Source organism: Mustela nigripes, chromosome 15 (genome assembly GCF_022355385.1).
Source record: "Mustela nigripes isolate SB6536 chromosome 15, MUSNIG.SB6536, whole genome shotgun sequence".
Classification (NCBI taxonomy): domain Eukaryota; kingdom Metazoa; phylum Chordata; class Mammalia; order Carnivora; family Mustelidae; genus Mustela; species Mustela nigripes.
The window spans coordinates 4,881,526-4,907,137 of NC_081571.1; the positions used below are offsets into that span (position 1 = coordinate 4,881,526).

Sequence of the window (25,612 nt, forward strand, 5' to 3'; positions counted from 1 at the left end):
ATATGGTTAGAAATATGAAAAAAAATGAAGTTACAACTTGTGACCTTCTGATCTCATAAATCCTGTTTGGTCTCTTCCTTGAATCCTGCCATATCTTAAATGAGGGCAGTGAAATGGTCCAAATCCCAGTTTTGTGAAAAGGGACAGAATGTGAAATAGATGGGGTAAGGTGAAGAAAAGGAACAGCAATCTTTCATCTGGCAAGTATAGAATGTTCCTAAGAATTCTGGTGCAGCTGTTGCCAAATCTGGAGCTAGGGCCAAGCTGGCCCCCACACCTGGTGCTGGGAGATACCAGGGAAGCAGCTGCCGTGCATGGGTAGTTCTGCCTTAAGGAGGTGACCAGGAGAGAATGATCACTCACCTCTGAGGAGAGGACACAGGGCATTGAAACATGATAGAAGAATAAAGCATTAGTTTGAATATGAAATCTGTTGCTTATGAAGTTCTGAAAACTAAATTTTACAGAGCAAATCTGAAGTAAAGATAAAGGGCTTTTTCACTGGAACATTTGGCTTGAGTATTAACACTGTTTGGAGTTCACCTGAAGCAAGGAAGTAGAAAACTTGCTTTATTTTAAAGAAAAAATTCTGACATGCAATTATGTTTCTGATATGTATCTTTCTGATTTAAAAATGGAATTTGTAGAGAATGTGCAGCTGTTGACTTAAAAGAACAGAGGATTAGTTTGGATAAAAGAAAAAATTTAAATGACCTCTAGCTCTTGGCTTCATCTAGATATAGAATTATCGTTCTAAATTATAAGTCAAGTTTAAACCTTCCCTAGAAAAATACAGACATTTCCTAAATATAAATATTGCTTTACTCTAACTGGTAATCTAAACATATAGCTAAATACAGCTCTTTCAATTCCATATTCTATAATGAGTAACAATGCATAAAGTAATCAGAGAAGCCAAAATTACTCATCCGCATCTTGTCTATATTCTAAGAGAGTAGGTTATTAGGAACTGCAACTTAAATTCTAACTTCCACTAAGGTGTTTTGTTTTTTGTTTTTTCTTTGCCAATCTATAAACAAATCGGAATTTAAAAGTTTCATTCCTATAGTTAAGACTTCCGCAAATGAAAGGCATAAACATGGATTGAATTTTTTAATGATAAAAACAGAGCAAAATAAATGAAATGTGCATGTGTTTCATGCTTATTTGCTGATAAAACAAACAATTCTAAAGTGATGAGCCTATTTGCCCACCCAGGGAGACCAATAGCCTTATAGCAACAGAAAAACAGGAGCTTATTTTTAAAACAATGCACAAGAGGAAAAAAATTGCAATTTTAAGAACATTGTGTATACCCCCTTAGAAACCTGGAACAATTCACTTCCTTTCCACCCTTATTTGTCTGCACTGTACAAGGGGGCTATTGTGGAATAGGAAAGCTGGCACGGGTTGCTGCTCTGGCAAGAATCTGCCCCCCTCTCCTTTCTCTTCCTCTGTCTCTTAGGGGGTTATTTGTTTGGGGGGGAAGGAAGGAAAGGTTGGTTTTCCATTTTAAAGGAAAATCTTCAGAACAAATATTCAAAAAGAAAGCCACAACCCAGGTTTTTAAAAGGTAGGACTTCTACTATAGATATCAGCAAATTGAAAGACTTTTGCTGAGTAATGCTAATTTTTTAAATAATTCAGAGGTCCTTCTAAAATTACATTGATATGCAGAGACATTAATATAAATCAAATATAAATAAACAGTTTTTCTATAGTGTACCTTTTCTTCAAATATATATTTTAAGGTATAACATAAACAGAGTTCATAAGGGCTGAATTTTACAAAACCATAGAGCAATTAAATGGAGCCCACACTTTTAAACAGGTAGCTGGATCACTATAAAATGAATATTGCCTGAGATGAAAGATGGGTGTTTGGGCTGTGTTTACAGAATTCTCAAGACCCGATGAAGAGTAAGGATTCCATAAACAATCTCAGAAATTACAAGTAACCGAAACATCTGGTATCATGTAGACCTGACATCCATATGGTTCCTAAGATCTTTCTAGTCTGTATCTGGAAACCTAGAAAACTGGCTTTGAATATTATCTAAAACGAACAGTCACTATTGTTTAAACCTCACGTCAAAACTAAAAAATTTTAAAAAGATACAAAGGGACATAAAATATAACATGGTTGCTGAAATGTATGATTTAGAAGTCACGTGCCTTTCCCAAGCTTTGATCTTCCCGACTGAAAATGGGAAATAACCTTATTTAACATCCACTTCACAAGGATAGTGTGAGGACTGAGTGAGTCGGTTTGGGTCAAGTTCTTTGAACTCAGATGAAAGATGTCTTAGAAGCATAATTATTATAATAAATGTGTAGCACTGGCAAGAATTTAAAGTTATATATTTATTTTGAATAATCACTCTGAAAAACTTCAGAACAAAGGTACATACATACCTGAAGTTGCATATCGGCAGCAGCACACACCTTTTTCGATTCACAAAGTCGAGACACCATATTTTTGGGCAGTGACTTGAAAAACAAAAGAATATATATGTGAGTAAGTTGTTTAATAAGTCGCTGCACTGTGTGCTTATGGGGTAGGAAAGTTAAAAATGACAACAAACGAATAAATGAATTACTGAATTTAGTCACGGTGCCTGTCAAATTAGGGTCCATACAGGAAAAATACAGCACTACAGGGAACTAAGATAGTGGCATAGATCTTTTAAAATCTGTTTAAAACCTTAGAAAAGAAAAAAAAAACTAGTAAAATTGATTGCTTTTTCTGTTCTTTGTTACCAGTGAAAGCCTGTTCAAGTGCTCTGTTAACTTTTAAATGCACCTAATAACGGCTGATAGGAATAAAGAAGTCAAGTGTGGAGAAATAGATGATAATCCATGGTGTCGGCCAGTATTAAAGCTGAACTGATATCCTAACAAATAACCATAATAATGAATTGCACACTCTTTTATTCTCCAACCTGAAAGAATTGCAGAGCTTGGAAACTCAGTTTAATGACCCTATTTGATTTAAGGCTTCCTCCTCGAGACTAATTAGGCCTAATCACATAACATCACATATTCGCTTAGAAAGCACTAATAATGTAGTCAAGGAAACACTTCAGTCACCTTACTCTACTTTAACATCATTAATATTGATCTTTACTGAAGAGAGCTACCACTTTATACAATTCTATGTATAATCTAAATGAAGCTAAAAGCCCCTCTACAGGGAAACCCATCCCAGAAGACACCTGGGGCAGGTTCCTAGCACTACTGTTGTGTAAATTAACCACCCACAAATGACCACCGTGAGCTGTCTGCTGGACAGGGGTCTGGGCACTACCATATTTACATGTATCCCCTTAGAGTGCCCAGCCTACAGGAGACACTCCATAAATCTTTCCAGAAGGAACGAATGAACACTAGAATGATCGTTTAAGAAAGGCTTAAGTGAAAGCCTACAGCAGTACATGATGAAGGCTCAGACAACAACAAAGCCTATTCTCTCTTCTTCCTGTTTGGCTATAAGAAAGGCATACCAGGCAAAAAAGGAAATTTTAAGGAATTAAGACATGGATTGAAGGAGGTTATACAGTGTAGATTCTGACACAGGTGGAAAGGCCTGGGGCTTTCTCACACCAGGGGCAGCCATCTTGTATAAAACAAAAATTTCCTCAGACAGAATTTTTAAAAGTCAATATTTAGTTAAGTCATAAATGCTAAATGCCTCTATCAGAATGCTCAATTTCGTTAAACCTCACTTTATATTATATCTTCAGCTGACATGACTTGTGCTATACTTGGATTGTTCATGCCTTGCAAAACTTTAATAGTTCTGTTTTCATTTAAAAAAAAAAAAAAAGGTATGTGGAAGGATGTCGTTTTCTCATTTTTCCAACAATGAAAAACACTGTGGGTGAGCACTGTATTAGGTCTCAGGGACAGAAAATGGCCAACAGACAGGGTCCTGGTCCCATGAACTTCCTCGGCTGGCATCCCCCATGTAAGCACAATTTTAACAAGAGTTAACAACTATCATAAGCACTAAGACGGAAAAGCAGTGCAGATCTGTAGGAGAGCCACGATCTAAAAAGGCTTAACTGAGGAACTCACGTAGACGTGAAATCCACACAATGAACAGGCATTAAGGAAAAAGGGATAGGCTGCAGGGAGAAAGAAGCGTCCCAGGCAGAAGAAACGCTGTGTGTGGAGGCAGAAAAGGAGAGGGCCCTTGGGGGGTGGAGAGGAAGCCACAGGCAGGAAAGCAGGGTTCCAGCAAGCTGGAGAGCCAGGTGGGAGCAAAGCAGGGACACTGGTCTCCGCCCTCAGACTCTGACTCACGGTAAGCCACTGCGGAGTTCTAAACAAAGAAGTAATAAGGTCCGATCTGTGTTTTTAAAAGGTTCTTTTGGCTGCCGTGTAGACAGACGCTGGAGAGGAGGAAGGCAGAAGTGGGTTAGGAAAAAACCCAGGAGGCTATAGGTAGTGCACCAGTGACGCACATCAGTAATAAAAGCCACAGCCAGAGTGCTGGGGCAGGGGTGCCATGGAGAGGGCTGGAACCGAGTGGGAGGTGAGAACCAACACACAACACTATTCCCGGGAGTGTGCCCCAGAGGTGCAGAGGGTAAGGCAGTACCACAGAAGGAACGAGGGGGAGAGGGAAGTCCCGTCTGAGCTTAGAAAATGTACAAGCAAGCTTAAGAAATGCTGATGCCAATGAACCCTACAGGGACAAAGACTGCGGATGTAGACAGAAGAGACAATGACTCCTGAATCAGGAATGCAAGGTTCCTGAACAGGCAGGAGAAGTGGCACAGACCCCAAGAGGGAGGAGATTCAAGCGTCGGGCTCCCATGGATGGACCGTCAGGCAGGAAGCTGTGAGAGGAGATGGATGCCCAGGCCTAAGGAGGTTGGACGAAGTTGTGGAGAGTGGTCCACGGAGAAGTGCAGAATCATCAGCCCTGGGAGAACCCTGGGATCCCAGTCTGGACTGGCATATGGGCAGAACTGAGGATTAGGCAGATGAGGGAACAGCAAGTGGGTGAGGAGGAAGGTCAGATCAGCAGTGGGAGATGGTGAGGGTAGGAAGGTGCCCCTGCTTATTGGGAAACAAGCAGCCCCCAGGGCCCACAGCAGTGGTCAGGCATCTTTGAAAGGTTTACTACTTCTGCTCTGTAGATAATCATATGGAAATGCCGAGTAATGGATCTAAGAGCTAAACCCAACATAAACCCTTTCCATTCGAAGTAGCTTACTTATTGTGAGGGTGCAACCTCAGATTCAAACCCACACAGAAATGGCTAACATTAAAGGGACAAATTTAATCAAGCTTAATTCCTTCCTTGTCCAGTTTACAAAAAAAACAAAAGATGTAAAGAAAGACAGCACATAAGAACAGGGACAGCTAAAAACACAGTTCATCAAAATTTACGTAATAAAAGGAAACACATTCTATAGTTATAGAAAAAATTACTACTGGGGGAAGTGAGTACCACTGCTGGTAAAGGTGACATGGGACCTCTGTGTTATTTTTTGCAACTTCCCAAGAATCTAATTATTTCAAAATAAATGGTTAAGTACAAGAAAACCTCCTAAAAATTATGTATTCAAGGCCTATTATACATACTGTAGTAAATTCAAGGAATGTCTACCAAAAATATACGGAAACATATAGAAGGTAAGTACAATCTTGGTAGACTAGTTCAAAGCAAAGTCTGCCTGCCTCTCTGCCTACTTGCGATCTCTGTCTGTCAAATAAATAAATAAAATCTTTTTAAAAAATCTAGTTTGGGGGATTAATGAGTAGTATACTTGTGATGAGCACCAGATGTTGTAAGGAAGTGCTGAATCACTATATTATACACCTGAAACTAAGATTGCACTGTATGTTAACGGCCTGAAACTTGAATAAAAACTGAAAAAAATAAAAATAAATAAAAATCTGATTTGGCTCTTAGTCAATTGAGATTAACAAATGCATTTCAGCTGTTGGAACAGTTAAAAGCAGAACTTAGAGATACTGCAGATCTGGTTTGCAGACAAAGCGAGTATCACAATAGAGTCCAATGAATTGTTTGGTCTCCCGGTGCATATAAAGTTATATTTACACCATAGTCTATTCAGTGTACAATAGCATTATGTCTAAATAAACAATGTATATATCTTAACCTAAAAATACGTCATTGCTAAAAAATGCTAACCATCGTCTAAGCTTTCAGTGAGTCGAAATCACTGACCACAGCTCACCGTAACAAATGCAGTAAAATGAAAGTCTGAAATATTGCAAGAATTATCAAAATGTGGCACAGAAACATAACGTGAACAAACACAGTTGAAAATAAGGCACCAACACACTTGCTTGGTATAAAGTTGCTACAAAACTTCAGTCAGTAAAAAATGTAGTAACTGCAAATCCCAATGAAGCAAAGTATAGTAAAATGAAGTATGCCTTTATATATTTATATTATTCTCTTGAAAAGTACATCCTTTTTTTTTAACAAAAATAAGGTGAAAACTTAAATACCATAAAAACTAATTTTCAAGTTACATGAGAATTTTTTAATAAAAATATTTAGAAGTTAAATCTTAAATTTCAAATTAGAAAAATGTTTCCTGGTTAAGATTTTCTTCTGTAGATATCACTTTACCAACCAGAGGTATGACAACCAATATTGAAAAAAATTTAATTTTTGCTGTCATTCCACAAGTGGATCTATCTAGTGAGTAGCACAGCTGTTTCACATTATTGTCTCCTAAAGAGACAATTGTCTCTCACATTTGATATACTGAAGAAACAGAAAATGAATATATCCAAGCTGACAGGTTTTATATATATATATATATGTGTGTGTGTGTAAATGTATTTAAAACACCTGAACCTCAAATGATATTGGAATTATTTAAATTGAAAATTCATCAAAGTTCATGGCATCAGAAGTAATAACTCTTTCACCATATCATAGACCACATTTTTTTATCAGACTATTTCAATCTTCGTAACTTCCACAGTACAAAACACTTCACTAAAGCGCCCATCCTGACATGGCATGTCATTCTCGGTTCTCCTTGGGATCTGGACACCGTCATATTCATTCAAGATTAAGAGGAATCCTACTTGCAGACTAAGAATGTTGTAAATCAAGAATAAAATTCAAATTGACTAGAGTGAAGAATGAATGATGGCATAAGAAATGGCACAGCTGGACAGCTGTCTTGGGCCTTTCAGGCTGTTTCCAGGATCCTTAACTTCTGTCTGCTGAAATGGCTACTTCATATCATCCCATAAATCCAGAAATACCATTCCCTCCAGGAAACTTCTTCTTGAACCCTTCAAAGGAGAACCGAGAGCCTTAAACCAACACCCTTCTGACTGTGAACTTCCATTATTATGCTTCACTGGCATGTAAAGGAAAGAGAATATGTTTTGGAGGCAGACCAAACCAAGTCTGAATCCTTTTTTTCTTTCTCTCCAAGTCTGAATCCTAACTGTGCCACTTACCAATTTGGCGGCATAATGTCGGGCAATGTACCGAACTTCTCCATGACACACTTTCCTCATTGACAAAATGTATTATCTTTTTGCAGAATTAGATGAGAATTGACCAGAATGTATTTTTAAAACATACTATGTGAGGTTCAACAGAGTAGATGCTGAGTAAATGGTAGCTACTATAATTTACTATTACAGTTGTCCTGTGTAATACAATAATCATTGACTTTGACAAACTTTACTTACATTTTACTGTTTTAGCTACATATTCAGCAAATATGGCCTGTTTTAGATTTATAAGTTCTTAGGAGACAGAAATTATAGCTCAACAGTTCTACATAGCACCTAACAATCAAGCTCTTAATAAGGAAATGTACTTTCAAAGTTTCCTATTTATAGTTCTCTTCATTTGCATAATAGCCAAATAAGCATAATGAAATACTTGTGCCTCCTCAAATGGTCCAGCTTTAGAAGAGGATCCCTTCTCCATCATGGTGATTATTTTAAGATTTTTAGAACAATTACATCAACTAACTCTCTCTTCCATAGTTCAATACCTGCCACAAAACTTGGCTATTAACTCACATCTGAAAAGATTTTTCTCTCATTTTAGGTGGAATTGGTTATCAAAAGTGAGTCAGTTCTTCATCTGCAGAGTCCAGTTCTTACTTAGAAAATGTTCCCTTTCTGGTGACATTTTAGTCACATGTATCTCGTGCTATGGATCTTGATATTTCAAACTTTCAGCTTATGACAAGTCTGCTGTGAATTCTATGGACCCTCAGGGTCTCGGCTTGCCACCCCTCCCCACCCACTCCCCTCCTCCACTCCCTGCCCTCTGGCTGCCTTCAGGGTTTTCTCTTTATCTTGGACTATGAGTGTGCTCTTTTGTTATTTATCCTGCTTGGGGTTCTCTAAGCATCTTGGATCTCTGGCTGGATTTTCATGATTTTTGGCAAATTCTCAGCCATTATGCCTTCAAACAGTTCTTCTGCCTTATTGCCTCTCTCTTCTTCTTTGTGCAACTCCATTTGCCCCAAAGTTCTTGGACACTCATGCTCTGCTCTGCCCCTGACCCTACTTTTTTCTCCCTCTTTGTATTTCAGTTTGGGTAATTTCCACTGACCTGCCTTCAAGTACAATGAGCTCACATTCTTTCTTCAGCTGTGTCAAGTGTACTGATGAGCCCCTCAAAGGAATTCTTCTTCTATGATATCACGGCATTATTTCCTGCATTTCCATGTGAGTGTCTCTCATAGTTTCCATCCTTTGCTTCATCTGCTCAAGTATGTTGTCCACCTTTTCCTTTAACAGAGTTATTTAAATCCCCATCTGATAGTTACTTTGAATTCATTCTAGTTAGTAGTTAAAGTCCCTGGGTCTAACTCAAGGGATTCCTTTACTTCTGAGCAAGGAGGCTGGGTTTTGTGCTGTTCCTGTGTAGCAGCCACTCATCTCCTGTAGGCCGCCAACACTGGGGAGGGCCCCATGCAGTCTCCCGCCCTGCGACCAGGACTTCTCCTCCGTATCTGGTGAAGGCTGATGGAAAAGAGCCTCCAGGTGAGTGCAAACACTACAGCTATGCCAGACTGATAGTAGGGCAGCCCACACTTGGCCTCCGACAATTTATTAAAATGTTCTCTGATTTATCTTTCCCCTTCTGCACGGCAGCCAAGCCTTCCAACATTCTTTGCCACTCAGACAATCTCATGGGCCTAGGGGCTCAATGTTCTTAGAAGCTCAAGAAAAGTTAGGATTTTATCTTTTTTCTGTAGTTAACTTGAGAGCAGTGCTCTTTCCAGCTTTCCATATGCCCAATGGTACAGACTTTCATCTGTACAACTACTTAGGTTTTTAGCTTCCAAAGGAAAAAGAAAGGCAGAAAAGCTTTGTAAGGAGTGAACCACTCTCCATCAAGTCAGAAATTAGACATCATTAAAGATTATCATGAAGAAACCCGCAGTGTACTGGCAGTTGTGGTAGGAGAGTTGATTTTCATACCATCAAGCAGGCATCTAGGAGAGTTAGCGCGCTTTAGCCAAAAGATCGTTCACTCAACAAATATTTATTCACTGCCTGTCATGTGACAGGCAAAGTTGATATATCAGTGAATAAAACTGATAAAAATCCCAGTTCTCAAGGAACTTACATTCTAGGAGACCCTGTCATTATTATTTTTAAATTACCAATGGGGGGGAAGAGAAGACACTTTTCATTATCTCAGCTCCTATAGGCTTAAAGAATAAAGTGCCAGAGATATAAAGCACTGTCTCCTTCTGGTTGACCAAAATGATCAAACTGTGCTGACAAGGCTGTGCACACAGGCAATCTTTATACATTTTCAATTCATTTGTGAGTTTTCTTACCTCGTATTTAAATAAGACGAGTAGTCAACAGTGAATGAGGGTTAGATATGCATGTAATTCACATTCATATGCTTTCAAAGGAATGAAATGGTAAAATACACAAATACATTATCTCAATATATACTAAAAGCACCAACAATTATTCACGCATTCACCCAATAAATCCTTAGTATAAGGTGCCATTCTAGGAACCATGGGAAGAAGAAAGAAACCATCATCTCTTGCCCTCAAAAGAATGACAATTTCAATACCTGCTTCCCAAGAGGAAATCTGTGCTGTCTGTTGTAGCTGTGTAACTTCAGGCTTTTAAATTTATTTTCATTTATTTATGTACCCCTTCCAAATTCAGTCTTGCAATTCAACCATACTACGGCTTGATGGTGAAAGTAACCCTTTGCAAAATTTGTTTTATCAACACCCTAAGTGGGGAGGTGCATGGGTGGCACAGTTGGTTGAGCACAGATTCTTGATTTTGGCTCAGGTCCTGATCTCAGGGTCATGAGATTGAGCCCCACATGGGGCTCTGTCCTCAGAGCAGGGTCTGCTTGAGTTTCTCTCCCCTCTCTGTCTGCCTCTCCCCCTCAGCATGCTAGCTCACTCTCTCTCTCTCTCTCCCTCTCTCTCAAATAAATAAATAAATCTTTAAAAAAAAAAAATACAAGTTCTTCCCCAAAAAAGGATTAGTGGTAATAAAAATAATTTCTAGTCAATATTAATTGGCATACAATTAATAGATGATTAAAGTAGAGATAGGAAAATGAAGGCGGGAAAATAAAATGAGGTCAGAATGGAAGCTAGACACATAAACATACGTGTCTCATGCTTTCATTCTTCTTCACAGCTGGGTCACAAATTAAGCTCTAGTCAGAGGGAGAAACTCAATGAGGTGCCTATTCAAACTTCTATGAATACAGATCTAGTTCCTTTATCTGGGATTCCATAATTCAGAAAGGTCTGAACTGAAAGATTTTCATAAATGGCAAAACGTGGCCCGAACAAAAGTGAAGTCTGCAAAGTGTTAATCCCACTTGGTAAATACGCAGAAACATGAATTCCTTTGACTACCAGGTACTCTGTCAGAACCCACTAGTTTTTTAAATTCAAAATATACAACATATAAACCATTTTACTTTTCAGAAATCCAGAACACACTCAATTCCGAAGTATGCAATCCCAAAGCTGGAGACAGAAAACAATGAATCTCTGTGTAGCATACATTTTGTGGAAAGTGAACTTTCCACTGAAAAGAAAACAGACAGACAAAAAATAAAGTGTTTCATTCAAAGTACTCCACAGACACTACTGTGTATTTCCTGAAGAGAATTTGTAAGTGTGTCATTAATAATGAGTTAAATAATCAAGTAAGTGAGAGACTCCTCTACATTCCTCATTCTGTATCTGTGGAACCCAGCTGGGTCTGAAGTAACTTGGCCTCCGTGGGCTGCTGGCTGCCTCCCATGTCCCTGTTTCCTGAGGCGGGGCCCTGCCTTGTGGTAGAAGATACAGCAATAACAGCAGGTCAGGTTTGTCCATGAGATTCCCCCAAATTAATTTCTTTCCCGGAGATACCCAGATCAAGTTAAGATATTTAAAGTTATGAGGAGTCCTACCTTCTGAAGTACAGAAACCTTAATTAATTTCTACACTTATTTCCCAAAATTATTTGAGCACAAAACATGCTTCCACACCATAATATATCTTTATAGAATCAAGTGATTCAATATATAGGAGACTAGTTGGGAAATAATTTGCTAAGGAAACTAAAGGTGAACTGTAAATACAAGAAAAATTATTATGAATCAAATTTCTTTTTTAAAGTGTTTGAATGTAATTGTATCATTCTCACTAATCTTTGCATTTCTCTCTGACCCTAAATTTACCCACTTTCTTCAGAAAGCTTCTTTTCAGCTCTTTAAATCCCATCTTGGCACTCTCCTCTCCAGAGGCCAGCAGACTCCCCAGGTTTTCTGCAAACGGGTCTCCAGGATGCCCCAGCTGCTTCCTTGGCCCCACCTGTTCAGTGCTTTGGCCAGAGCGGTCTTTTCTAAACCATGAGAGCTGATGGAGCGAACGAAAGAGAATACGCTAACATGCTTTCCTTTACGGTCAGGAAACAAACAGGCTGAGTTCCAAAAGGACACTTTTCTCTAGTCTTCTACTGCAATAGCATGTCCCAAAGTTCCTCTGGCTTCTCCGCTTCAGTCACCTGCTGTCCTCTGCCAAGCTGCAGACGGAAGATAGGCCAGCCTCACACAACTTGAGTCTAGACTGGAAATGCCAAATAATCACAGCCCCACATCCCACATTTGTTCCCGGCAAAATTCTTTTTCTACAGCAAAAAGAGGCAAATTTCCATTTTGTTCTTTTTCGGGTATGTCCTAGTTATCAATATTGTTTTCAAAGGGCCATCTCAGTTAAATACAAAAGTACCTCTAGTTATACCCTTAACAAAACTTAGCAGTCTGCAACCTTACAAAATGATCTCAGTATGGAGCTGTTCAGACACAGTTTTCTGAAGCAATCTGGATCCTTCACCAAGGGCAGACTATTTTGAACAAAGTGTGAGAACACGAATGCAGATTTATTTCCAAAGTAATATTTATTGAATGAACTTTGTATGTCAGATAATGTATGCCCTAGCCTGAGTTTCTTTTACAAAAACACCTGTAGTTTCGGTGGGGAGGGGCAGGTTTCTGTCTCTATAGAAGGCTGCTGGGTCTGAACTAGCCTTGGTTTGATGCTGGCTCACTCCTTTGTGCACTGAGCCGAGGCTCTGCCGATTGGAGCTATAAAGGCAAGTAGGTTTGTCAGGGAGGCCTGCTGGGCTCATCTTTGCGAAGCACCCCACTGTGTGCAAGGGGCGCGACCAAACTGCTGGTTAATATAACAATGCTCCCTTCCTACTCCTGTCGCCGTGGACAGGAAAAGGAATGTATACTGAAACCGAACAAGGCAAGAGAAAATGCCTCAAGAACCACAAAAGAGGTATGGATAGAGCAATGGAGGAAATTATAAGGCAGCAATTACCTAAAGCATCTGAAAGGCAATTACTCTAACAATTAATTGTATCTCCTGTATTATTAGAGTGGTGGTATTTCAAAGATTCACCCTAGCTATAAAATATAGAAAGACACTGTGGTTTTCACCCCCCCATTGCTAAATAGGAAAAAGGGAGAGTTGTTTCTACAACGGGAATATGATATGCCAATAATTAACTGCCGTGACCTAATTTATTTTAATAATCCAATACGAGGCAACCCTCTCGGGTCCCCTCCCTCTTTGGGAGCTCTGTAAACTACAGGGACCCAGCCTCAGTCTCAGAGGCTGGTAGACTCCACTGTCCCACGCCATGGTTCTGCTCCGCACAGAGTAGCGGTTCCTATTTCTAGTATTTTGTTCATTTATTCATGCTATCTTATGCACTACTGCTGCATCTGGTGGTTTCAGGTTAAGTTTCTGGAGCCCCAACCGACTCTGAGGCATAGCCATCGTGGTGTGAAAGGTCCCTTGAAAACACCCAAGGGACCAGAAGCCCCGTCCTTCTCTGCGCACCCAAAGCACACGGCTATACTAGAACCCACTCCCAGCCCGCACTTCTTCTTTTTTAAATGCCAGAACACAACTGTGGCCAAAAAGACAAAACAAAAGACCACAAAATTGATTCTTCCTTTTATCAAGAAAGTAAAGTCTGATTCCCTGCTTATAATTAAAATATGAATAATAAGGACAATAATTACCCAACTACATGGAGTCCAAAAGAAGTAAAACCCAGCAGCCTCAGCATCATCTGGGAGATTCTCAGAAATATAAAATCCTGGGTGCTCCATACCCACTGAGTCAGAATCTACATTTTAACCAGATCCCCAGGTGATTTCATGCACAGTAAAGTTTGAGATATTCGGGCTTAGAAAAACATAAGCATCACAAGTGCTCAAACAACAAAGGTGAGCAAAATTAAATCATCCTGATTTGACAGGCAGAACTGTAGGAAGGGAGCACCGCAAGAAAGACAGAGGACTGCGTCTGAGGTCAGGCAGTTTGGGGTTTCTTTCTTTTTTTTTTTTTAAAGCTTGTGTTTTCTACGACGACTCACTTGCTTTGGGATGGCAGGCAAGTCTCTTGGTATCATGTTTTCTCAACTGTAAAAGGAGGGTCAAAAAATACCACTGCAAAAAAATTCTTATAAAGATTCATTGTGGTAATAGTCAGTCACCTTGTGAAAAGGATTAAGCTGGATGAACTTCGAGTCCCTGCATCTAACACATCTGCCTCGTTAAGGGCTGTCATGGCGAGGGGGACTACACATGCAGGTGGGCCTGGCAGTCCCAGGTTAGGACTATTGGTTCCGAATAATTAATAATGGCACCCCCCTTCCTTCTTAAAAGTGTTTTGGCTAGACACTAAGTTACATCACTGTCCCATTAACAACTAACTTCCTTGAGAGCTTCATGTGAGTCAAACGCGGCTAGCTGTACAGAGCCTATGGACACTGCCTCCCAAAGGAAGGAAGTGTTTACTGGATTCTTGGGATAGACACAAGCTACGCCATGGGCTGACCGAACACAGGGAAAAAACCGTTAAAAATAATAATAGCTTTTCTGTTATATTAAAAAAAGCACAACGTTTTCGGAAGGTTTCAGAATATCATCAAAAAATGCAAATGTTTTAGGGAACTTGGCATTACTTGAATTCTCTGAATGTTTCCCCATGAGCTCAACTTGTAAGCATGTAACCTCATGCATTTGCCAGACATTTCCTATCACTTCACAATCACACCAGTTTAATTTAAATCATGTCTTGTTAAAAGTTTTGGCATCAAATTCTTCCAGAACCAAGTCACTGTGATAAAATATCTTACTTATGGCCGTTTAGAAAATTTATTATGGTAAAAGCTGCATAAATATTAAAAGCTAAGACATTCTCTGGTAATAAATTCAACTCTTTCCGAAGCAAAGAACCCCTACCGCTGATATCCTTTGGGAACACGATGGATCTAATGACATAAACTTGTTGAGACATGGTCATCCAGAACAAGAAAAGCCTTCAGAGGCAGAAAGCCGAGCATCAAAGCCATCCAGGCTACAAGTCGGCAGCTTGATCCCATACCACCCCAAGCACTAAATCTCTGCGCGTGTCTATAACGGGAAAACAACTGGATTCAGCATGTATCAACTAGTCTGTTTTGCTATTATCCCATAATCCAGATGGCACATAATCAATATAATGGAAAAGCTGCCTTGTCCCAAAGAGAAAAAAATGTCAGATCTAAACCCACAGAAAATAACATTGCTTTTAACTTCTATGACTTATAGTGGTGTTTTCTGACAAACTAAGATGAAATGAGAAAAAAGAACATTTAGAAATACTTACATGTTATCACAGACTCACTGACGGTTCAGAGAAACAGACAGAAGTATTTTGCCTTTTACAGGGTCCAGTGAAACATGTTTTTATGTTTAACTCAGTTAAGGTGTGATAAAAAAAATTCCAATAAGACCTTGCTCACAGTTTACATACATTACATACATATAAAAACTATAGTTTTTGAGGTAAGTATGGAGGCATTGATTTTTAACTTCTAAATTTGCATCTTTATTTTATATGAAAGAGCAGAAAAGTCTCAGGCAAGTTCAGTAACAGATCAGAGGTCAACTGTGTGTGGTGGGGGGCCAAGGTCAGACCCGTCTCCACCTCCCAGTTCAATGTTCTTGTCTAGACATAATTGAGAAGCATTAAAACTGAAAATAAGAAAAGTTTCAAAACAACTTAAACCTGCCAAAACTAATCTACTTCCAGTTGCTCTATAATTTTTACCTTCAATCCTTGTTCATATCTCCTGAGAAAGAGTGACAGGAGAAGATTTATTACAAGCCTGTCTCCTTGGAAATAAATGTTAAGCAATTTTAGCCTTGGGCTGACTTTCACAAACTAGGGGAACAAACTAAATCTTATAATGACGCAGCACAGAACAGTTCTAAAATGAAAGCACTAGAATTCTACTGTTCTAAAAATAACACTTACAATGGAAATAGGTCTGTGATTTTTTGAGACATATTGTAAAAGAAATATAAACCATTTCCTACCAGAGTAAGATCTAGAAAGAGAAAACAACCACACGTTGTAATAGTGATTTGAGGCACTGACAGAACTTTATGGAAGCTGTGATGTGAAACTAATAGATCTATTAATAAATCACAAATAGAAACTAAAAGACCAACCCCCATGGTACTACTTTGTGACCTATGGGCAAATTGCTTAACATAAGTCAGTTTCTATAAAGTGTGGATAACCGTGTACCTACTTCATTGCTAGATAGGATTAAATCAGAAAAACATATAAAATAATAAATGTTCATTCCTATTATTTGTTGTTTGGTAAATAATTTGTGAGAAAGATAACGAGGGCAACAAGCATTTTAGTGGTGGCTAATGGACAAAATTGTACAAAAACTGTAGATTCTCTCAAAAATCAAATGACTGTATTTTTCTTTTTTAAAAAGATTTTATGTATTCATTTGAGAGAGAGAAAAAAAACACAAGCCAGCAGAGGGGTGGAAGGACAAAGAGATTCCCCTCAGAGTGGAGAGACCAATGCGGGGCTCAATCCCAGGACCCTGAGATCATGACTTAAGCCGAAGCCAGATGCTCAACAGACTGAGCCATCCAGGCGCCCCCATATTTTTCTTTCTTATAAAGACCTTATCTTTACGTCTCTATCCCCAACATGGAGCTTGAACTCACAACCCCAAGACCAAGAGTCACATGCTCTGCTGAGTGAGCCAGCCAGCTGTCCCTCATAGGACTACTTAGTGATTAGCGACACAACTAGGTTGCAAAATTATCAGAAAAAATAGACTTTAAGATGAACCATTATAAAGATAAAGAGAAGAACTCTGTTTATGCCTCTAAAAAAATTTACTCAAAATACATGGAGTAAAAAAAAAAAAGAGAGAGAAAAATGTGTAAGGCAGTGAAAATACTGGGTATGATGCCATCATGACGGATACCTGCCATTATATATTTGTCTAGAGACACAGGATGTATGATGCCAAGGGTGAACCCTAATGTAAACTATGGACTTGGGGTGATGAGGATATGTTGGGGCAAGGTCATCAACTGTAACAAACGCACCACCCTGCTGGGGGATGTTGGTAATGGGGGAGGCTGCACCTGTGTGGGGCCAGGGGGTATATGGGAAATCTTTGCACCATCTCCTCAGTATTGCTGGGAACCAAAAACTAAATAAATAAAGTCCTAATTTAAAAAAAAAAAAATTAGGTAAAACTAAGATGAAAAAATTATCTATCCATCATCCTGGAAGATTTGCACCTCTCACAGCTTTTTGCTAGTTCAAAAAAATTTAAAAATCTGAACACAATTATAAGATTGACTTAACAACAGATTCATATGCAACCCCAGACCCAACGATTAGAAAATACACAATGTACTGAAATGAAGCACAAACACAACACTCCCAAAACACTGACGGCTCATGAAGCCATAAAATACCAACAACCTACAAAGAACCAATACTGGGTAGACTACTTAGCTATTAATAAGAAAAAGATAAATAAGTCCTCTGCACAGTTTACAACTTTTAAGCTGTATTTCTAACTCCTCGGTGGTCAAAGGGAACATTACAATGGAAATTAGCAACATTAGAAATATTTTCTATGAAAAGCATGGCATGCAGCTAAAGCATGCATTGGTACAATTTAAAACTATAGCATTAAAATTCGAACACATATGTTAGGTAATACTGACTGAATTAGTTCAGTGTCCAGCTAGCTTAACTGAGGGATACAAACATAGGAGGAAGGAGAGAATAATAACAAAAACAGAAACAGAAACTAAGTGAACTAAAATGAACAATATAGAGGATAAATAAAATGTGCCTAAATTCTTTGAAAATACTAAAAAGACAAACCTCAGCCTAGATTCAGAGAGAAAAAACGAGAGGATGATATTAGGAATGAAAAGGACATAACTACACAGTTAGCAGGATTTGAAGGATAAAAGAATAACCTTATGCCAATAAACTTGAAAACTTGGATTAAATGGGTAAATTTCTAGAAAATTACAACTTAGTCAAGCTTACTTAAGAAGAAAAGAAGGCCCAAAGACTCCTGGAACTACTAAGAAATCAGTCGTTTAAAAAATCTTCCCACAGAGAAAATAACAGACCCTGAATGATTTTACAGATGAATTCTGACAGTTTCAAGAAACAGATTATTACAATTGTATAAAAGCACTTCTGAGGAACAGAAAGGGGAAAAAAGGAATATTCGGAAACGCATTTTATGAAATGGCATATTCTTAATACTAACAAAGCAAAGAAGAAGAGGACAAAGAAAAATCTCAAGTCACTCTCTCATAAATACAGACGCAAAAGTCCTCTGTATAAAAACATTAGCAAACTGAAGCTAGCACTGTGTTGAAAATAATAATAATCCAGGACTAAGCCTACTTAATCCTGCAGTGCAAAAATGGCTTAACAGTAACATCAGTGTTCACTACATCAGTGTTCACTACATTAAATTACCTGAGAAGATGTGCACGCACGCGCACACACACACACGCACACTCTGATAAAATGGAATACCCACTAGTGATTTTAAAAAAAAAAGGAACCAGAAATAGGAGGGAATTTCCTTTTCCTGAGATTTCCACCAAATCTACAACAAATATCTTTGTGGTAAAACAGTGAAAACATTTCCTTTAGAAACCAGGATAAAGACAAATAATGCCCATATAAAAGCTTCAATTCAACACTGTCCTGAAGATTCTGGTAAGTGAAACAAGGCAAGAAAGAGAAATAAAAAGAGAAAGGAGTTGAGAAGGAAAAATAAAATTGTTATGTTTGCAGAAGTAACTGGTTAAAAAAGGTTACAAGTTCTACTGAAAAGTTACGCAAAATAAAAAAAGTTTTTTATTTTTTGAGGAGGGCAAATAAATACAAGTATTTTGAAATCTATATATGAAAAAAGGATAAATAGCTCCTTTAAACACTAGCAACAATTAGAAAATATAATTTTAAAAATATACTATTTATAATACTATCAAAAGGTAGGGCATCTAAGATTAAGTGCAGCAAAAGTTGCACCTTAGGGAAAAAAAATTTTAATTTTATTAAAAGACTTAAAGCACCTAACAAATGGAGAAACATCAGAGTCATGCACCGGAAGATCAATACGGAGAGATACCAGTTCTCTCCAAATTGATCTATAGATTTAATAATCAAACCAACTCTTCTCATTTTTTTATATAGGTAAGTTAGTTCTAAATGTGTATGAATAAACACAAAAACACAAGAATAGAAAGAAATTTCTGAAGAGCAAATGGGGAAAGCTTTGGTGAAGCTGCCATAATAAAACAGCATGGGGGGGGGCGTGTCTGGGTGGCTCAGTCATTAAGCAGCAGCCTTTGGCTCAGGTCATGATCCCGGGGTCCTGGGATCAAACCCCGCATCAGGCTCCCTGCTCAGCAGGAAGCCTGCTTCTCCCCTCTCCCACTCGCCCTGCTTGTGTTCCCTCTCTCACTTGTTTCTCTCTGTCAAATAAATAAAATCTTTAAAAAAAAAAAAATAAAACAGCACGGTATCAGGGCAGACAATGTAAACAATGAAATAAAAGAAAAATCCCATAAACAGATCATTGCATATAGTGCGTACATGCTTCATGATGGATCCTTGGAGCAAGAACAAATGGTGCTGGGACGACAGCTATCCACAGAGAAGAAGGAAATTGGAGTCAACCTTATACTAAATACAGACAGATTTATAATTTGATTATAAAGACCTAAAAATAAAGAAAAAGCATTAAACTTTTCAGAAGAAAACAGAAGAATATCTTTATGGCTTTTAAGGAAACAAATACGTCTCAAATAAGATCTAAAAAGTACTAACTATAAAGAAAAGATTGCTCGATTCAACAATATTAAAATGAAGGAATTAAATACATCAAAAGATACCCTAAAGAAAGTGAAAAAACAAAGCATAAACTGAGAAACACAGGGTTATTGTTCTATCATATCCAGAAGGGGGAGAAACCCGTAAGACAAAAGTAAACCACCACATAGAAAAACATACGACGGCAAACACAAACAAACAATAAAAACATGAAAAGCAAAACAAACAAACAAACAAACAAACCATGAAAAGCTGTTCAACTTTCAAAGTAGCCGTGGAACACTGTTGCCAATGAAGACCACAAGAGCACTGCATTTCTTAACTACAAAACTGGCAAAATTCAGACTCTGACAATCTCAGATGTGGATGAGGTTGTGGTGTGATGGGGACCACTGTTGGGAGGAGGGCAAACAAGCTCAAGTATTTTGAAAAGCAAGTTGGCATTATCACATAAACTTAAAAACAGACAGCCCCTATACACCCAGCAACTCCAGGCTTCCACATGAAAATACAAGGTGTAAAATTGCTCACAGCAGAATTGTGTGAACTAGCAAGAACCTGGAAGAAGCCCTGTGCCCAGCGACAGAAGAATGACCTCAGAAATGATGGGATGTTATACTGAATTGAAAGTAAATACACTGGAGCTACAGGCACCCCCGAGGAGCTTCAGGCATTTAACTGGAAAAAGCAAATCGCAGATTACAAACAGTATAATACCACTTTTGCACAGCTCAAAAACAAAGCTAAACACCACACTGCTTAAGAATAAATAACTCATGTGGCAAAAAAAAATATTTTAAAGCAAAAATTAGTGAGAATTCAGGGCTGTCCTTCCAGACAGGAGCATATGGTAATGTTTTACTTTTTAAGTTGGATGGCGGCTTCACAGCTGCTCATTCTACAAATGTTATTTTGCAACATTAAGTATTAAATTAAAAGTTTACTACTTTCAGAGGCTTTTCCCTCTGAATCACTCATGAGAAGAATCTACTGAATGGAAACCAGATCCATTATAATCCCCATCCACTATTTTACCAGTACCATTGGTTTTTTCCTGGAATGACGTAAACATTTGCATTTTCTACTCTGACATGGCATCCTTCAGATATTATACGACATGCTGCAGTTTCTTTTTTCTAGTCTTACACCATTCCTAATATGAGATGGTTTCTAATTTTATACCAGTGCAGCAGGCCACTCCTCAGAATGTTTTCTAGCTCAAAAATGTTACCACCAAACGTGGAATCCCACACTGAACAAAAATACTCAAGTACGATTGAAATACACTGAGTTTGCCGCCTGCTCCATATAATATGCAGAGGGGGTATTATAGGAAAAAATGGGAACAAGGCAAATGTGGGGGGGGGAAGGTGGGGACTAAGGGGGTTTAGAGATTATTGGTTGGAAACTATGGACAAAAAGGGACAGAGACAGATGCTGCTGAAGGGAAATAGGGTGGTGTGATATTGGTATTTGATCTGTATCCCTGCCTGTATAATAACAATGAGAAAAACTCTGGGTACTCCAAATAATCTAAAAATCAGAGACAGCCTAGTTTCTACATGAGGATATATAGGGATGAGAGTCAAGCATCAGGCTTTTAGACTACATTATGGAAGTGCTTAGCATTTTTAACTTTGGGGTAGGGGCCAAGACTATCTTATTTCCTTGAATCCAGGAACGCAATCATTGTTTAAAAAGAAAAAAAATGTACCTGTGATTTTATAATAGATGGGGAGGAGGGCCATTAAATAAATAGATAACTAACAAGAGATGTTTCAGAATTACTAAAATAAGAGGGAAAAAGTTGCATCATCTACTAAGATTAACTCAAAATGAATCAAAGACCTAACCATAAGACTCTAAAACTATAAAACTCTTAGAAAAAAACATACGGGAAAAGCTTCATAACATCACACCTGGCAATGATTTCATGGATATGACACCAAAAGCATAGCCAACAAAAGAAAAAGCAGATTAACTGGACTATATCAAAATTTAAAACTGTACATTGAAGGACACAATCAACAGACTGAAAAGGCAACCCACAGAATGGGAGAAAATATTTTCAAATCATTTATCTGATCAGGGAGTAACATTAAGAATACATCAAGAACTCCTACAAACCCCAACCAAAAAAGTAGACAACTGAATTTTAGTATGAGTGAAAGACTTGAACTGACAATTCTTTGAAGATATCCAAATGGTCAAAGAGCTCATAAAAAGATCTTCAACATCGCTAAGCATTAGGCAAATGAAAATCAAAACCACAATGAGACACCACCTCACACCCATTAGGATAGCTACTATCAAAGTATCAGAAAATGACAAGTGTTGACGAGGATGTGGAAAATGGGAACCTTGTGCTCAACAGTGCACAAAGTAGGAATATAAAATGATATAGCCACTGGGGAGAACTCCGTAGTGGCTCTACAAAATATTTGAAATAGAATTTCTACAAGAGCCAGCAATCTCAGTTCTTGGTATATATGCAAAAGAACTGAAAAACAGAGACTCAAGCAGGCATTTGTAAAACCATGTTCCTAGAAGCATTATTTACAATAGTCAAAAGGTGGAAGCAACCCAAGTATCCACCAATGTATGAAGAAACAATACAATATGATCTATACACACAATGGAATGTTATTCAGCCTTTAAAAAGAAGGAAACTCTGACAGAGTCTACAACATGATGAGCCTTAAAAACATTGTGCTAAGTTACAAATACTGCAGGATTCCACTGATATGAGGTACCTGGAGTAGTCAAGTTCATAGAGACAGAAGGTAGACAGGTGGCTGCCAGGGGCCAGAGGAGAAGATCTGGGGAATTGTTTAACAGGGACAGAACTTCAGTTTTGGAAGATGAAGAGAGTTCTAGAGATGAATGGTGGGGACAGGAGCAAAAATTAAGAATGTATTTCGTCCCACTGACTGGCGCACTAGAACATGGTTCAGGTGGTAACTTTTACATTATTTTTAGTACAACTAAAAACAAGTTGCATCTTAGAGTGTTTAAGGGAGAATAAGAACCATGCTTCCAGAAGTGTGGGGCCACCGGCAGATAATTTTCCACTTACTGGGAGCAACTGGAAAGGGTTTAGGCTCAAGGTGGGAAGGAAGGAGCACTGAGAAGAGAAGAGGGACAGTGACCTTCAGTTCCTCAGAGGGCACAGGTCCCTAACGTAGCCTGAGCCAGAAGGAGATCAGTGGGGAAACCCCATCAGACTATAGATTCGGGTTCAGTCTACCGTGTCCAAAAACCTGGGAATTTTTCAGATGAGCAGCTACCAAGTCTGTACTCCTCCTCCACTTGTGTTATTAATTTTAAGATTAATTGACAAGAAATTCTGCTTCAACTTTGATGTTATCGCTTGTCAAGACAGTTTTGAATCTGGAATGAGCACCTCTGGCATTTGTTATCTCTGACAGCTGTACGGCCTCTGTAAATCTGATAAGCATACTTCTCATTCCTCGACCACAAGGAATTCATTGGCTATGCCATGCTCCAGTTCAGATAAAATACTTGGAGGTGTTAATAAGTCACTGATACATTATCCTTACTCAGACAGTTCTCTGGAATACACCAGATGATGGTAAAACAAAAATCCTTTCCTAATATATGAGGTAGACTAGGAAATGAAGCATAAAGATACAACCCTGTTATTCTTCTTACGGGCTTTATTGTCATTTATTTACAAAGCCTTGGATTTTAAGGAATTAACTCCTTGTCCTTAAGGCTAGAACTGCCCTTAAAATGAAATCATCTAGCCACTTGGTATCTTAATTAGTGACAAGAAGAGGCAAGCCCTTTGTGAAACTCAAGGCATTCACACGTTCCTTGCCTCCTGGCACTCCTTCTGTTCTCCATAGGAATCACAAAATTATTTTAAATTCTTTAGAGACTGTGTTTGTAAGTCCCTTTAGCCACTGGACATGCCTTGTGAGTCTGAAACTTGAATCAATTCAAAGCAGCTTACTGTTTCTTTCCTGTTTCCTTTAGTGTGAAGTTTATTTTTGGACTTAATATTATTTTCTTAAAACTCTCTTGTTCAAAAATGGCTCTTCTTATGGAAGAATGCCATAATAAAATAACAACTGTCCTTTTTGGGGACATTACACTATCCTGCAAGCAGTGGCTCTTGCCTTTCTTTGCTTTTCTGATTGTTCTGTAAATAGATAACATTTTTAAAACTGACTTTAATAGCTGTGGCGAATTTCAGGCCAAGATTTCACTTTTTGCTTTAAGTATGACTCTGAGAGGCTCAGGGTGCACTCCTATAGTTAACTCTGACCTCTGTGTGTTCTCCTCAGTGTTCAGATCCCCTTAGCAATCCAAGCTCCTCAGACAGCCCCTTTCTTGTGATGCGGGTTCTCCAGATGCCTCCTGCTTTTCTCTCACAGGCCACACTTTAACTGCCAACTCTATGCCAACTACCGCCACACGCCTCAGGTTCTATTTGATTCTGGATTTCTGAGTGGTATTACTAACAGCCCCATGGATACAGCCAAATAAGAACTGTGTCTTCCCTCCTCAAACTTGGACCTCTTCCAGAATTCACTCTTCATGGAGCCTCCATCTTTGATTCCCCTCGCTCACCTCACTTATTCAACTAGCCTCAAATCCTTCCAATGAAGTCTCCAATAGCTCTTGAACTCTATTTCTCCAGGCCCCCCATGGCCAATGCCTTCACTCTGGCCCTCACCACCACTTCACTACATATTTGCAAGCCCTCACTTAAGCCCTGCTCAGAGCTGAGCGAGGACAGGAGTTCAAAGATGGAACCCAGGGAAGCTGTCTGCCAAAGGCTAATGAGAAAATGGGTTGGGGCAGAGTTGTTGGAGAGCCAAGAGGACCAGACACAACTCCCAAGAGGAAGTGTGATAGCAAAGCTCAGTGTAAACACTGCCAAGAAAAACTAGTCAAGTCACAAACAGTGGTCTAGTAAATGAGCTGGGATTAAAAAGTGTGTAGGGGCAAGAGGACTGGAGAGACTGGGAGCGAACCCTAAAAACCAGAATATTCCAGTGTCTTTTTTTGTCTCCCCTTTCTCCTCTTTCTGCTCTTACCACTACCAGCATCTTGCCATGGTCTCAGATTTTTCCATGACTTTACAGGCTTTTCCTTTGGGCTGGAATAACCTTGTCTTCAGCTCTGTCTTAGTTCCCCTGAGATTTAAAGACCTTGAGAGTTAGAACACTGTCTCACTTACTCCTGGCTATTTCTCAGATGCTGAGAACAGTGCCTGGTACATAATAAAAACTCAGTAACTACTTCCTGACCGAAGGAACTATGTATGTCCTCTGTGTTCTCAATAAATATATTTTAATGAGATGGAAAGGGGCTGCTGAGAGCCGACTGGCAAACTGCCCCCTTTACATATTTTTTCCAGACCTGGCTCCTCCAGCACTTCCTGCACATACCCTCTCCCGGCACCCCCGGCAAAGTTCACGGCTCTCCTTTATGGTCCTGTGCACCGTGTGTGTAGCTCTGACCCAACGTGCGGTGTGCTCTCCTCCCCTACAACAGGCGCAGGGGGGCAGGGGAGCAAGCACCAAAGGAGGGACTTACTTAGTCAGGTCTTCCTGATCATTCCCAAACCCCAAAATGTGAACGCATGGGCAGCCTCTGCTATTATTTGATGGCTCATGTTTCCATTATTGGCCCTGTTATCTCTGTGGGATAATGGACACATGGCCAGTGGATCACCAGTATCTCAATTCTGTCACCTGAATAATGGAGATAGATTATGATGAAGGCCCAGTCAGATTAGTTAGCCAGAAACTCCTCTGTTATTCTACAGTTGACAAGAAATCAAGACCCCAAAATCAGAAATGACCAAATCACATTAGAAAAAGGGTCATATATAAAGGTGGGTTTGGCAC

At 39.0% G+C, this 25,612-nt stretch overlaps 1 protein-coding gene across 1 annotated transcript in view; it reads right to left on the reverse strand.

Annotated features, from left to right (window-relative positions):
- Positions 1–25,612, reverse strand: part of MIPEP (mitochondrial intermediate peptidase) — a 168,516-nt gene that overhangs the window by 74,708 nt on the left and 68,196 nt on the right. Inside the window, exon 15 of the mRNA XM_059377516.1 lies at positions 2,416–2,490. Coding sequence (XP_059233499.1) covers positions 2,416–2,490 — 75 coding nt within the window. The remainder of the gene's footprint in view (positions 1–2,415; positions 2,491–25,612) is intronic.